This window comes from Eupeodes corollae, chromosome 3, assembly GCF_945859685.1.
Source record: "Eupeodes corollae chromosome 3, idEupCoro1.1, whole genome shotgun sequence".
Taxonomy (NCBI): domain Eukaryota; kingdom Metazoa; phylum Arthropoda; class Insecta; order Diptera; family Syrphidae; genus Eupeodes; species Eupeodes corollae.
In genome coordinates, this window is record NC_079149.1 from 83,801,518 (window position 1) to 83,817,648 (window position 16,131).

Below are 16,131 nucleotides of genomic sequence, written 5' to 3' on the forward strand. Positions count from 1 at the left end.
ACCTTAGGTTAGGTTAGAAAGATAAAAGAAAGATGAGATCGTCTTAAGATGCTTCGAGAGAAAAATTCTTCGGTGATTTTTGGTCCCGTACGCATAGATGGAGAATGGAGAAGAAGATATAACGGCGAACTGTACGGGCTGTACATCGACACTGACCTAGTTAGCAGAATTAAAGTCCAACGGCTTAGATGGCTAGGTCATGTAGAGCGGATGGACATCAACGCTTCAGCCCGGAAGATCTTCGAGTCCAATCCCGAGGGACGGACCTTAAGTAAGTAAGTCAATAAGTAAGTAAGTAAGGTTAGGTTAGGTTATAGTGGCTGTCCAAGATGGAAACGGACACACTTAGGCCAGTTTAATGGCCCATTGTGATACCACATGAATCTTGAGGCTTCCTCCTAAGCTCAATGGAACCAGCTTGAGCCCCTTACGAAACGTGAGAGGCTGATTATACCGATATGATTTAGATCGTTTAGATCGTTAAAGAAGAACTCTCCTAGGCAATTCTTGCGTTTTCGAGCTAGAGCAGGGCATATGCAGAGAAGATGAAGAACCGTTTCTTCCTCTTCCTCGTCCATACAGGTTCTGCAAAAGTCATTTGAGAATACGCCTAGTCTCGTGGCGTGCTTTCCTATTAGACAGTGCCCGGTTATGACACCTATTATCGAGCTTATATGCGATCTGCTTAGAGATAGCAAGCACCTTGAACGTTTTAAATCCAGTGTTGGCCAGATGTTTTTTGTGGCTTGACACGTGGTGATGTTGGTCCACCTCGTGCCTGCCCTCCTCGCAACGTCTTGCATTAGTAGCAGTTTACAAGTAGCGATTGGTATGCCAGTACTTGCCTGGTAGGATGGGCTGTACTGTACCGTTCCTGGCGAGTTCATCTGCCTTACAGTTACCTGGAATGTCTCTATGGCCCGGCACCCAGCAAAGGTGAATATTAAACTGTTGCGCCATCTCCATTAGAGATGATCGACAGTTATGGACTGTTATAGAGTTTGTAGAGACAGAGTCCAGAGATTTGATAGCAGCCTGGCTGTCAGAGAAAATACGGATATCAGATGTTGATATCACGTTTTCTTTGAGCCAAGACAAGACTTCCTTAATCGCTACAATGATTGGGAAGGCGGAATGAGAGACTTAATTGCAGTCGTTGAGAGTACACACCTCCACCAACCCCTTCTTTGGTTTTTGAGCCATCTGTGTAAAAATGGATTGACTCATCCTCCAAGAATGTCCTATCCTCCCAAAAAGATCTGGTAGGTATAGAAATCTGGAAGTTTCTGTCAAATTGAAGTTGGGGGATGGTGTAGTCTGTGTGCTTTTGGAATTGATTCTAAGTATCTTAGAATTACGGAGTGGCCAATGTTGTTGTTAGTCAACTGCGACGAAGCATTGAGGCGAATAGCAGAGCTTGCAGCTATTTGTTTGCTAAATATGTCAAGAGCTGTAAGGTAGAGCAAGGTGTCCAGTGCCGTAGACGGGGTCGTGCAAAGCGATCCGCTTATAAATTATTTTATCACCTTAGAAAGTATTGTTCTGATAACACCTTGAAATCTAGTTACTATGGGATTTTTCATACTCGAATGCTTATCAGAACAAAATGAAGCCGCTTATTGTGCTGCAAAAATGCGCTATAGGAAAAGTTTGTAACTCACCCGTCTATTCCATTCCATGGAGCTTTTTAGGCGTATAAAGATTTTGCCTGTCAGACAGTCATTTTATTACAAGGTTCTCAAGATTTTCTTTACTAGAGGCGGGTACTTGCAGGGTCCAATATGTGAAGGCCCTATCTTACGCAGTAATTACCAATACTTAGTTGCCATTCCTTCTTTTCGTACTACAAGCTTATGAACTCGTATCATGTTGTCTCCTGCAAATTGTTTAACCGCCTTCCAGCTAGCCTACGCAACTTACCAACTCTATTCGACTTGTTGAAAAAAGTAAAACTGTGGCTTCTTGATTTCGATCATAATTAAATAGAAGTTTTGTTGAGCTATATTGTTTAATTCAATTAATACTGTGACTGAATTTGAATTCGTTTTATCTTGTTTCTTTTGAAAATGCATTTTGATTTAATTCTTTTTAATTTTTTAACTTAACTTTCCTTATATTGTACACCCCATGCTGAATTTTTGTACTATGAAGTGGCATTATTTCTATTTTTATGAAATACCAATGTCACTAACTATTCTCTCTTAAGATCACTATTGTAATATTGTTAGAGTAGTAGTTACTAATAACAAAAAAAAAAAATAGCAGTAGAAATTGTGTTAATTTTAAAGTTAATGAAGATGCCGACAAAATGTCATTCAGACGTGTATCCAGGAAGAAGCCGTTCGTAAGTAAAATCACCAAGTTGCATTAGCTAAAGCGAACATTTGCAAGGATTTAAGCCATTGAAAACATGTACTTTTAACGATGATATTTAACCTTTTTGGTTTATATGGCAAAGTTAATGCTTGGCGTAAGTATTTAAAAGCGACGGTTAAGCATAGTGCCGGATGGGTCATGCTTTGGGGTTTCATTGCAGCTTCAGGAGTAGGAAATTTACATTTCATCGATGGGATAATGGAGCAAAATAGGTACCTCAACATTTTAAAAGGCAAAAGGCTAGTGCAACCAAATTTGGAATAAGAGATAGTTCCAAGCCTACAAAGTGCGTTCTTCGCTGTTGTAAAACTGTACAAAAGTGATGCAGACAAACACACAATCACCAGACATTAACATAGTTAAAAATATGAGGTTTTATTTAAGAAACCGGGTAAGATCGCACCATGTTTCCAATAAAAATGTGCTCCTGGAAGAGTGGTTAAAAATTGGGGCATTCACTATGCTATTGACTACGTAGTCAAGTCATTCTGATTGGCTAAATGCAACTACAAAATGAGTTGAAATTTCCCCAGCAATGACGTATTGGGCAGGCTCAGACGACGCAAGAGACTTGAAATTAAGGAAAGTTTCTAGTATCTAATTGGTCAGCTGCCAAAAAATTAAGGCAACTTTAATGGAAAGTTGCTTGGAAAGTAAGTCAAGAAAAATCTCCCTAGCTATTAAGTCAAGTCTATTTCTATCAAAATGACTGTTGATCATGTTTTTTATTTAACTGAAAGCTAAACTTTATTAGTCTATGATTTATTTATTTTCTGCACAACTTCATTTAATACATTCTGTAAATTTTGAAAAGAAGTAACTAATATTTCTTTATAAAACAAAATACAAATCGTGATTGACTTGCAGCTTGCTAGAAGAGTGTTTTGTAAACAATAATTTGTACTATGAACTGAAAGTAGAGGTTTGCGAAGTAAAGTTCTGAATTTAAAATTCATGACACTTGAAAAACTAACTAGTTGATTTCGGCAAAATGAACGTTAAAAAAATGAAGTTGACAGCAAATGAAGTCGTTTATGTTGCCTGAACTTGCCTATTGTAAACATTCCGGCTACAAAGTTATTTGTCATTGATTTTGACGCCAATAGTTAAAGGTAGAAAAAAAATGAAATAAAATAAAATTCATATTCGAACAGAAAAGGTTCGAAATTTTGTAAACGCTCTGCATTTTATTGCAATTATTTTTAAAGTTAAATTTCAAAATCGAACAAATAAAGTTTAACCAACATTATGGTTCATCTGAAAATAAGTTTCTATAAAATAAGATTAAATTCATATTTGTACAGTTTTTTGTATTCACAATTAATAACAAGTAACTGTTGCTAAAAAAATGCCAAACACGTTTCTGTCATTTAAACTTCAGCATATTTAAATAAATTCGAAGAAAACAATGTGCAACATCGTCAGTTTATCTCAGAAAAATGATTGTTAAAAACCATAAAGATGGCAAGTCACTAGAACAAGTATTGAACTTGGTTCGCAGATTAAGTTTAACTGTGTAACCAGTAGTTAAAAGGTTTCAAGATTAAAATAAGTCGAGAAACACCATACGACAAATTTTTAACACTCATGATAAGCGTGTAATCATTCGTGAACTAACCAAAAATCCCCCGAAGTAGTGCGCCAAAATTGGCTGGAAGGTTGTGTCAGGAACTCAAGAAGAAATTTTCAATAGAAACTCTGAGGAACATTTAACGGTCGAGTTTCCGGAAAAAAAGCTGTAAACAGAGTTAAACGACTCAACTTTGCAAAGGGGCATCAATCTAAGGATTTTGAATGCTGGAAACAATAATTTTTGCATTTAACATCTTTGGTTCAGATGGTCGGCAAATGGTATGGCAATAACCAAATGCAGCTGAGGAAGTAATGCTTTCGGAATAATGAATCGCACGATTCTTAAACTAAATTTGAGACAAAGTGCACACAAATTGGATCTATAAAACCAGTTCACTTTTTACCAGGACAACCAAAGCATTAAGCTTATATTACCCGGTTATGGCTGCTTTATAATATTCCTAGAGCTATGGAAACTCCACCCTAGTCACCAGATATTAACCCAATCTAAAAAGTATAGAATTATTTAGTTCAGCAACTAAGGAAACATATATTTAGAAACTCAAATGGTTTATAAGAGACGATAGTGCAGGAATGGTACAAAATTTCTGTTGAAACAACAAAAATCCGCACAAGACCTGCCACAAAATCACCTGGGAATCTCCTGATGGTCGAACCAAAAATCAAATCGATGACTTCATTATACAGCAGAAATGGAGGAAGTCACTGTGCGATGTTCGTAAAGAAAGAAAGGGTGATGAAGGTAGTGACCATCACTTGCTACTGGGTTTACGAACAGCTGCTGTACAGCGTCGCTTAGAGGGTATAGCAAGGAGACCAAGATTCAACACAAGCGTTCTAAATGACCCTAACGTACGTCGTAATTTCGTCACCACACTCAGCGACAAAGCATAGAACATACAAAATGCTGGCTTATCGGTAGAATCTTTGTGGGACCAAATATTAAGAGCGCTTACATGGAAGCTGGAACTGAATGTATACCCAGACAAACAAGAGCTAGAGATTCCTGGTTATCCCAAGACACCTGGGACAAAATCACATATCGAAGAACACTTAAAATTAGAATCAATTCAGAAAGTGATCCTCAGCGGAAGTTGATTGTACGAAACGAGTATAGAGCATCTAATAAGACAGTGCAGCGGTGTGTGAGACGTGACAAGAGGACAAGGGTGGACAAACTTGCGGTGGATCAACTTGCGGAAAATGCGGAACATGTTGCAGGCAGAGGGAGCTGTATAAAATCACTAAGGACATTATCGGACAGCGTAGTAGCACTAACACTAACCATCCCGTGTTATATTTGAACGGCAACCTTTTAGTGGCGATAAGAGATTAGCTACAAAGATGGAAGGAGAACTTTTGTGCGCTGCTAAATGATGACCACAATGCAGAATTGAATCCACAATTGAACAACATGCGCAGACCTTCTGGGGCTTTTGACACTAGTCCCCTAACAAGTGCAGAGATAAGTAATGCAATACATCGTCTAAAGAAAAACAAAGCAGCTGGAATTGAGAGTATTCCCGCAGAATTCCTAAAAGCAGACCCTGAGGCAGCTTTCCGTATTTTGCTTAAACTCGTGCAGGCTGTCTGGGAGAGTGAAATTTACCCAAGGGACTGGAAGGATTGAGTTATTGTAAAGTTACCAAAGAAAGGAAACCTCAAAAAATGTAATAACTGGCGCAGTATCATAGTTCTGTCCGTTTTTCCGAAGTTAATGGCAACTATTATTCTCGAGAGGATTAAGTCCAGGATCGAGTCCACCTTCAATAGACACAAAGCGGGGTTTCGCAGTGGCCGCTCGTGCGTCGACCACATCAACACCTTGAAAATCATACTCCAACAATCATCTGGTTGCCAATCACCGCTGTACCTAATGCTTGTAGATTTTGAGAAGGCGTTTGATCGGGTCAATCGTGAATGAATCTAGAGATCGCTTATTGCGTGAGGAATCCCTGAGAAAATTGTGGCTGTTATTAAGGAATCGTACAACAACGCAAGGTGTTTTGTGTTGCACAATGGACAGCTTTTCGACTCCTTCCATGTGCGTCAAGGAGTGAGACAAGGAGATGTCTTGTCACCACTTCTGTTTTTGCTGGCGATTGACGATGTGATCCAATGGAGTCTGTTTGACAAGCTTAGCCACATAGATTATGCTGACGATATATGTCTCATGGCTAACAACACAGCAACCTTAAATCAGATGTGTCATTCACTGCAATTAAATGGAGAGGTGGCTGGCTTAAGGATTAACACAAATAAGATCAAAGTAATGACCACGGGAAAAAGCACACAAGTTATTCTAAGGCAGGGGACCATAGTTTTATAGCTCTTGATGGCGGAACGGACCTGGAAACAATTTCTAACGTTGAGCTGTGGAATAGGCCCGACAGAAAAATTGGCCGTTGACATCATGCAACGTAAATGGCGTTGGATAGCAAAACAATCGGTCCAATGGAATCCCCAGGTTAATAGACGCGTTGGAAGACCGAAGATAACTTAGAGGTCATCAGTTTTTAATGAGGCTCGGTCTCAAGGTATTCAATCGTAGCCACAGCTGAGGTCAGTTGCGGTGAATCGGGATAGGTGGAAGGATATTGGTGCAAAAAACAAATTTAGGGGTGTTGTAAGAGTTTTACTTTGATACACTGTAGATATTTTTAAATTCAAAATTTGTTAAGTATAAATCATCCTCGTGTGACTAGAGGACGTTGAATTTGAAATGTATACATAGCTTCACCCTGAGATGAATCTATCTTAGGTGTTTTGTCAACTTGAATACCTTTTACACATGAATATACTTTGACATATCATATTTTGCCTTTATACTAAAAAAAATATATATATATGTATATATACCTTGCAACTAGTGTGCTATTGTCAATGTGTCCTTGCATCCAAGGCGTTTGATATGAAACAACTGCTATTGTGTGTAACACTAGAACTACCATAACAAAGCGTATTAATATCGCAAAACCCCTGAAAGAAGAAAATAATTATTTAAATTAATTTTATATATTTTTGTTTATATTTTTACTGAGCTTACCTTTGTAATGACTTAAATGTTGCCCAATATGAACCTGACATCAAGAAAAATAAAAAGTAAAATCCACCTGGGACTGATGGTCGAAGGACTGCAGCAAAGAATATTGTTGCTAAACAGAACATTGGTGCTGGAAATAAGTAATTTTTTTTTTGTTATTAATGACTTTGAGTAATAATGTTTATTTAAAATTTACCCATTTCTACGAGCGGTTCGAAGTTTATTTTTATAATACGACGATTGATTTTTTTCGCTCGTTGTGTTAATGAGCCTTCTAGACTTGTTGATGCATCTTCTATAGCCATGCCTTCTCCATTTTCTGCTTGGCCAGCACTGCTTTCAAATGATATTCTTTTTGTGACTAAATAAATAACAATTGATGTTATAAAGACAGCTACTTCAGGTAAAAGCCATTCTATGGTCGCTAATGGTCTAAAGTTTAAAATTTTTTTTTTTAAATTAATTCGATTTTTTTTTAAATGTATCTTTAAAAGATCGCTTACTCTAATTTTAGGTCAACAAAACCAATGTGTCGCAGAAGTTGTTCTGGGAAGGTGCATTGACCGAAAACATTTTGAATGTCAAATCCAATGATCGCAACTTGCAAAGCTACATGACAAAGTAGTAGTATTGTACTTAATGCTATTAAAATGATTAAATATGCTGTGACGGATCCTAAAAAAAAATAAAACAGAATTAATTAAAAACATATATTAATAAAGTAATAATTTATTTATAATACCTTTAAAATTTTGTGCTGTTGCGACCGGAATAAATGGTGATATAAAAAACATTAACAGGTACACAAAGGATATTCCAACTGGGCGAAACAATGCGGCTGCAAAAACAATAAATGAAAAATTAAGAAACATATTTGAAGAATATAACATGTACATGATTGTCTGAAATGCCTTTTTGTGGATGAGATTTAAAAGTTGTTTAATTTTAAGGCTTGGAATTTTTAAAGAATTTAAGAAGATACACGATGATAAGCCCGCTCAGAATTGAAATGACGGATATTCATGGAACTTTGAGTATTATTTGAGTATTAAGACCGCTGTGGTTCATCCTCTCCCGAAAAAGGGAAAGGACAACTCCAACCTGTCAAATTTTCGGTCGATAAGTCTTCTTCCGAGCATCAGCTAAGTTTTCAAAAAGATCATCAAAAGGGCTCTGACTAAGTGGGCTGCGGACAACAAAATAATTCCGGATAAACAGTTCGGGTTCAAGGCGGGTCATGACACAATTCATGCTGCGTCTAAACTCGTTTCTGATATCCAATGGAATAAATCAAAACAACAATGCACAAGTTCTGTTCTGGTTGATTTGGAAAAGGCCTTTGACACCGCATAGTTAGAGGGTCTTTACCTTAAGCAAGCCATTGTTGTATATACTTTATGATATACTTAACGGTAGAAAGTTTGTTGTCAAAAGTGCAATGTAACTTCTACCACAACATTCTCAATTAAAAATGGTCTTCAACAGGGAGCGGTGAATTCGCCGATTCTCTTCAGCATTTATACTAGCGATCTGATAGGTAATCTTACAAAGGCAAATGCGTACGCCAACGATCTGATTGCGTACAGAACGGCCAAAAGGTTGAAGTTATTACAATTTTCTTGCAGCGTGATTTCGACCAGTTTCAGCGATATTGCGACGACTGGAAACTGAAAATAAATGTCCAGAAGTCGGAGAAAATTCTGTTCCGGACTCCGTTGGCTAGGGCCACGAAGGATACGTGGAAGAATTGTCGCAAGATGGTCATCGTTGATCTTCACGGGCAGCCATTAGCGAGCAAATGTGAAGTGAAGTACCTCGGTATCTGGTTAGAACAGTATTTATATTTCGACAGACATATAAATGCTGCTCTGGCAAGGGCCAGAGGAGCCTTTGCTATGACGAAACGGTTGTTTTACTGCTGTCGGCTTGACCCCAGAGTGAAGGTAATTTGCTACATGGCCCTCATACGGCCAATGATCGTTTATGGTTGTCCTGTGTGGTTTAACGTTGCCCCTTTCCACATGGAGAAGTTTCGTTTGTTCGAGCGGCAGTGTTTACGACGCTGTACCGGCTTTTGTCGAACAACCAAATCTTCTTATGTGCATTACTTTCCCAACGAGGTCCTCTACAACGGGGCTCGAATCAACAGAATTGACAATTTCGTGATAAAACTCGTTCGAGGTCACATTGCTAGACCTATGTCTTAGAACCAACAATTTAATTTTCGGAGCGTTCTATCCGAACGACGAGTATTTAAAAAGTACAAACTTGAACGTCTTCACCACCAGAGGCATTCCTCTTTTTAGATAGATGCGGTCTGATACAGGATAGATTGGCAGTTCCGCTAATCTACCACGTCAGACGACGAACCGTTTATAGGCGATTCCTATACATTTGGGACGTCTTCGCTCCTTCGGTTCAATAGGGCTGTGTCCGAACGGGACCGAACTGATAGGGTGAAGCAGGAAAACCAATTTTGGTGGCTTCAATCGTCACTTGATAGTGGGTAGTCGGGATGGGGTTTTAAGCCTTGGTCGGCTTACATACTCGTTTTATAGTTTTAGGGTTTAGTTTTAAGTAGAATAGGCATGGTGGCTCAAAAAAAATAATTACAAAAAAAATAATAATAAAAAAAATAAAAAAAAACATGGAATAAGGGAAAAAAAGGAAAATAAAAAATTAAAAACAAAAAATGTTAGATAGTTAGATACGCTGCTTCTATTTTTAAGTAGTTTATAGGTAGAATTAGTAGTTTAAGTTAGTTTTAAGTTTTATTTAAGTACCTAATTTTAAGTAAGAATAAAAAAGATATTGATATTAGTTTTTTTTATTTTCTAATAAATTAAAAAAATAAATAAAATTAAATTGAAGTTAAAAAGATCTTAGGTCCGAAAGGCATTCGAATTAAGTATTATTGTTTAACTTAGAGTGTCCATATGGGACCAGTAAGCTATGGATATTTAAGGCTAGTTTTATGAATTTTTGTCTAGCTTTAAGATTGTTTTTAAGAAATAATGAATCAAAATGAATTTAAAAAAAAAAAGCTTCGGTTCCCATCGATCACCGAAATCAAGCATCAGTGAGCGTCGTTAGTAGACAGATGGGAGACCGTCTCTAAACCTAATACTGCGTGCTGATGTCTGTCTGTTGTTCTTTCTCTTCTATCCTTCAGACGCTCAAGGTGCTGTGTTCTCTACTCTGTACATTCATGTGCTGAGTAGAGTGTAATGTAATGTAATGCATTTATAAAGAGTGAAGGTCGAAGATAAAAAGGAACCCAGGCGAACAAAATCTTTTATTTTGTGAATTAGAGACGAACTAACAGCAAATTAGGCCGAAAACAAATAAAAAGAGAGTCATTGCAAAAGAAGATCCGGAACCGACACATTTTTACTACCTTTTGACATCGTAGTCTTTTTTGCCTTAAAATCTTATCATATAAAAATATGGTTCGTCGAATAGGACCGTTTATTCCTCAGTACTTTTGATCAAAGCACAAGATTTCTTGGAGTTTGATAGATTTTACACTATTTGGTATACAATTTTTCATTCCTCAAAGAACTAAGTTTGTAACTATATCTGATCTAAAGTCCACATTACTATCGAGAAAATAGTCACTGAGGTGGCTTATTCATTTTGCTTAACGGTTTTAGTAGGAATTTTTTGTTGACCTGTTTTTTTTTGCATAAGGCGATAAGAACAAACAAACCTAGGATGTTGGTGGATTGACTTTCTATGTCAGGAATTTGAGTTGGATGATACAAAAGCTGAGTTAATTAATTTAATTCTTTAACACAATTACCAATAAGAGGTTTTATATTTATTGATCCCCTTATTGGACTCCTGTCACTTTTGAATTTGTTATCTTTTCAAATTTTGAAAAGTAAAATTACTAAAAGTGGAAAAGTAAACCTTTCAAAAGTAAATTTTAATCTTTAATAATCGCTATAAAATTGTAAACATTTTGCATTCACAGTTTTTTTTTGTAAAAGAAGCATTTCCCGAGTTTTTTATTTATACAAGAGGTGAACCCACTTGGCAGCCAAATTATGTCAATGATTCCTAATTCGTTTAAGACCTTGAAGATGGAATTCGTGAAGTTTTGGTGGACATTAGTCATAGACAATTTCATGATATGGATTTGGTATTATAACCGTAGCGTAACGGCCATTTACATATACTCGTTTTTTTAAAAATGAAACCTCTTATTGAAAAATGCTATATAAATAGCCAAGCAAAGTTATTTGATTTTAAAATAAATAAGGAAATATCTGTGAGATTAACTTAAGGGGGCATTCTGGTCTAGAAATAAAAAAAAAATCGATTTTTTTTTGTTCGTATTTTCATAGTTTAACTATTTAAGAATATGTCTACGAGACGATTTTCCCAAATTCAAATTATTTTCGGAGAAATGAGTATTTTGCTGAGCAGCCACCCAAATCGGTTGGGCTGCAACTAATGGAACAAAAGACATAATGGGGTACTTTAAACCGTCTTTTTGAATCTGATACCCACGATTTCTCAGGTTCTGCGGAACCGATTTACTTGAAATTTTAAGAGAGTCTTCTTTAGGGACTTGTCTACGTCCGGAACTACGACCATCCCCAAATTTTAATTTTTACTATTTTTTACAAATCGAAGAATTTTCAAAAAAGTGGTAAAATTTTGTTTTGTTTGTTTTATTTTTTTCTTTAGGCAGTCGCCATTTTGTAAAAAAAAAATGTTTGTAACTTTTCCGTAGTTCCAGACATTGCGACATTATTGTAGATTAATAATCTTTTTTAGTTTTTGATTTCAGATTTCTAGGAGAGTTAAAATCGTGGGTATGGTCACGTACCAAATTTTTGAGACGCACCACTCCATCAGCTGATAACTAACGGAATTTTTATTTTTTTTTACTTTTTTTATTTTTTTTTGTATGCTTCTAATATAAATAAATAATGTATACAAAAATTGATGGTAAAATTGTTGCTTGGTTTTTTTTACAGCACTTCAAAAATTACGTAAAATTCATGTCTCTAGACCAGAATACCCCCTTAAATGAAGCTCTAAAACCAAAAACAAGGACATTTTTTGGTTAGAAATACGTTTAAGTAGTAATTTAAGTGAAATAAAAGTTATGGAATTAGTTAAAGACAAGAATTTTGTACAGGTAAGTATTTCAATATTAAGCAAGTTATTCAAACAAAAAAAAGTGATTTTTTTTCAGTGAAAATTACCTTTGTGAAACCTTTGTGTAAAAAATTAATGTGGAGTTAAATCTCAAAATGTTTGTCATTTAAAATTTTATAGATATCAATCCTTACTTTTTAGGGCGAAATTTGTTCCTTTACATTAAATAAAAACATTAGTTACCGAGTGTGTAAGTGCTGTTTTACGCAATGTCAAGACTGTCTTTTCCTGACCTCGAAGAAGAGAACCGCATTACATGTCTTGCATACAGCAAGGCATTTGTAAGCCAACTCTTTAAACAAATTAAAATAAAAACAGTCTCCAGAACAATTTTTAAAATCTGAAGAATCATGGCTTAAGATAGTTTTCAAAATGCCTTTCCATCGTATTTCAGTCTCGATTCCTTCGTGTGTTCCGCGATGTAAACAAAACTTATTACTTAATCCAGAAGCGAGTGCTATATTGCTTACGTACATAGTTCCCTTAGAATTAAAAAGAAAATGAACCAGAAACGATAATATATGGACTAACTCGAGAACATGTTCTCCGAGTTTGAAAAATAAAATATTGAAACCATAAAAAGAGAGTTCAACCGAATGGAAGATGAAATTAACAACCTTGAAACTTCAACAATAATTTTAAAACGGTTGTTTTACACCATTCTCTCTTTTAAACAATGCTGTGATGGAAAATAGGGCTAGCTTAGTTAGCTATATATGCAAAGCTTCGCCTAAAGATATGAATAATCTTGACCTTATCCGTTTGGATTGCAAACCCAAGAATTTTTGCAGGTCCCATTCAAAACTGCGCTTGGAATTTCAGTTGATTTTCCAAAACAAGGTAGAGGAAACTCCAATTACGGCAAAACAGCCCGAACATTCTTCACAGATCCAGCAAAAACCAATTAAGAATGTAGAATAACAAGGCATTGAATATAAATTCATTGATGCTTTTAACATTTGCAAATATTTCAAAATCATCCGCAAATAATAGACCATTTGTAAAATTCAATTATAATAGTAATTACTTTATGAAAATCAAAAACAACAATGGACCAAGATGGCTCCTTTGTGGAACACCAGATGGTACGTATATTGTTTTTGTTGACAGGGAGTTAAACATTTTTACTACTTGTTTTCTATTAACCAAATAGGTTGAAATCCACTTGAGAAAAGTTGAATGAAAACTGAATCCATTGAGTTTTTGAACAAAAAGTGGTATACAAATACTTTCAACGCTTTCCGAAAATCAGTATAATATTCATCAACCTGAAAACCATATTCCAAGGCACTTGACAAATGCTGAGTAAAAAGCGACAAATTAGTTGTAGTTGATCTACCATTCACGAATCCATGTTGATATAGAGAAATAAATTCTTTAACATGAAAATAAATTTTGTTTTTACAATCAACTCAAGAAGCTTCGGTATAGCAGAATCAAAAATCAAAATATATCTGTTATTATAAGCCCACAAGTGTTCACAAAATGTTGTTGCCCAGAGCTGACATAATAGACAGTTTGCCAATGGCTATAGAACAGCTTTCGGAAGATGTCTTAGAAGCCCGTCAAAAGGATTACAAAATTTTTCGAAGTGGGGTTCCAAGAAAAATGTCCCTCATCGCAACCAATACCGTCGAAAATTACCTCAAAAGAACGATGCTTCACCTGGCGGTCATTTCAATGATGTAGTGTTTCACACAAAATGTCCACGTTCAAACTTTATAATAAAAAAAGAAATATTTTATGTGTTTTATTTACGTTTACTTTAGAAACCGCAAAATGGATAACCCTATACAATAAATGGAAGGCCCATGAAAGTTACAGTGGATAAAAAAAGTATTGGCAGTCATAGTTTTTTCAATTTGATTCAACTTTAACAACTTTGTACAAAATAAATTAAATTTCCTGGAAACCAGTAAATAGGAATAAACTTCATGAGAGCATTTAAATTTATTTTAATTACAATATAAATAAAAAAAAAGAGGCTGGGATGCGACCCACACTGATAACTTCCCATCCCGTCTGTCGATTTTTCTTGCTTAAAAGTTTGTCTATATGCTTATATCAATTTTTACCAAATTTGCGTACTATTTTTTGTAGATTTTATTCTTTAATGTAAAAACGGACTGTTGGATTTTTATATACAAAATTACTGAATATCGAAAACAATATTTTCTGTGAAATAAAATAAGTTTGAAGCCAATGTTTTTAATTTTTGGAAAGCTATTTGAGTCGAAAGTAAATTTTTATCAAGTTTTAGTATAGTTCTTTTTAGGTTTTTATTTTATGTAAAAAAAACTGTCAATTCGATTTTTATCAAAATTTTTCCTAATGTTGCAAACAATATTTCTTATAAGTAAAAATTAGTTAGAAGCTATTATTTCAAATTTTTGAAAAGATATTTGAGTCGAAAATCATTTTTTACCAACTTTTGTTAATTTATTTTCGATTTTTAATTTTTTGTAAAAAAACTGTTAATTCGATTTTTTTTTCAAAATTTTACTGAATGTTGACAACAATATTTTTTGGAAGATAAAAGTAAATCAAAGCCAATATGTCAAAGTTTTGAGTCGAAAATTAATGTTTACCAACTTTGAGTAATGTTTTTTTTTTAGATTTATTATAAAAAAAACTGTCAATTCGATTTTTCTCAAAATTTTATCAGATGTCAAAAACATTATTTTTCGTTGCACAAAATTGTTCTAGAGATGAAATCGTATTTTAATCGTAAAATTTTGGAGGTGACAAATTTTTTTTTGTTTTTTTTTTTGATTTATAAAAAAAAAACGTTAAATGGTAAAAAAAAAACACCCACGCAATTTTCTTGAGAGCCCTTTCTGCATCTTTCTGCCTTATTATCTGTATAACAAAATCTATTTGACGACGAAAAAAACGTCGTGAACGTACGAACGTACGTACACACGCGCGTACAAACATCTTTCTAAAAATACTTTATTTCGACTCTAGGGACCTTGAAACGTCTAGAAATTTCAAAATTTTTCAATTTGACAAATCGGATCCATTACAATAACTTCCTATGGAAAGTTAAAAATCACTGCTCAAAAAAGAATTAGCAATAGACTTCAATTTTAACTTAGGATACTGAAATCAAAATATTAGTACTTTGTATGCAATCCTTTCGCATCAATTATTGCTTGTAATCTTCGGTCCATCGAATAAACCAGAGTTTTTGTGGTTTCACTAGATATTTTGTTCCACCCTTCCGTTATGACCCTTTTTAGTTCCGATTTGGATAAAATTGTATGTTTTCTCACTGCTTGTCCCATATGATTCAATTGGATTAACGTCAGGAGACTGCGGGGGAGTTTTAAGTTGTCTGAGAGCATTATAGAGCAACCACTCGCGAGTTTTAAAGGCGGTGTGCTTAGGATCGTTGTCTTGTTGAAAGACAAACGAATCCCTACGACCAAGTTTTTCAGCACTGTCTATTACATTATTCCGCAAAATATCGATGCACATTATGGCTGTCATATGACCTTCAATAAAGGTCAGATTGCCGACGCCATTTGCCGCCATACATCCCCATACTAAAACACTCAGTCTACCATGTTTCACAGTAGACACAACATTTTGGCTTTTTAGTTGGGTATTAGGTTTCCTCCAACCGTATTGTCTTCCATCGCTACTAAAAATGTTATACTATGACTCATCAGAAAAAATAACCGATTCCCAAAACTCCCTGGATTTGTTTTTTTTTTTTGTTGACAAAATCCGGTTATTTCGGTTCACTTCCGAAATAAATGACTTTTTTCTCGCAGCTCTTCCATAATAAGTTGATCCGTGCAAAACATTACGAAGAGTCTCTACACTAAAATGTTTGTTTTCCACATCTACTGCCAGGTTAGGAGCACTTCTTTTGGGATTTTTTCTAACTTCCCTCAAAATATCACTTTTTTCCTGTATTCTATTGACCCAGTGTTTTCGTA

At 35.2% G+C, this 16,131-nt stretch overlaps 1 protein-coding gene across 13 annotated transcripts in view; it reads right to left on the bottom strand.

Annotated features, from left to right (window-relative positions):
- The window catches only part of LOC129952624 (piezo-type mechanosensitive ion channel component), a 141,134-nt gene that overhangs the window by 94,219 nt on the left and 30,784 nt on the right, over nucleotides 1-16,131 (bottom strand). For all 13 annotated transcript variants that reach the window (XM_056065344.1, XM_056065353.1, XM_056065349.1 and 10 more), the window contains 5 exons: nucleotides 7,755-7,850; nucleotides 7,516-7,687; nucleotides 7,209-7,444; nucleotides 7,016-7,142; nucleotides 6,829-6,948 (listed from right to left, as the gene is read on the bottom strand). In XM_056065344.1, coding sequence (XP_055921319.1) covers nucleotides 6,829-6,948; nucleotides 7,016-7,142; nucleotides 7,209-7,444; nucleotides 7,516-7,687; nucleotides 7,755-7,850 — 751 coding nt within the window. The remainder of the gene's footprint in view (nucleotides 1-6,828; nucleotides 6,949-7,015; nucleotides 7,143-7,208; nucleotides 7,445-7,515; nucleotides 7,688-7,754; nucleotides 7,851-16,131) is intronic.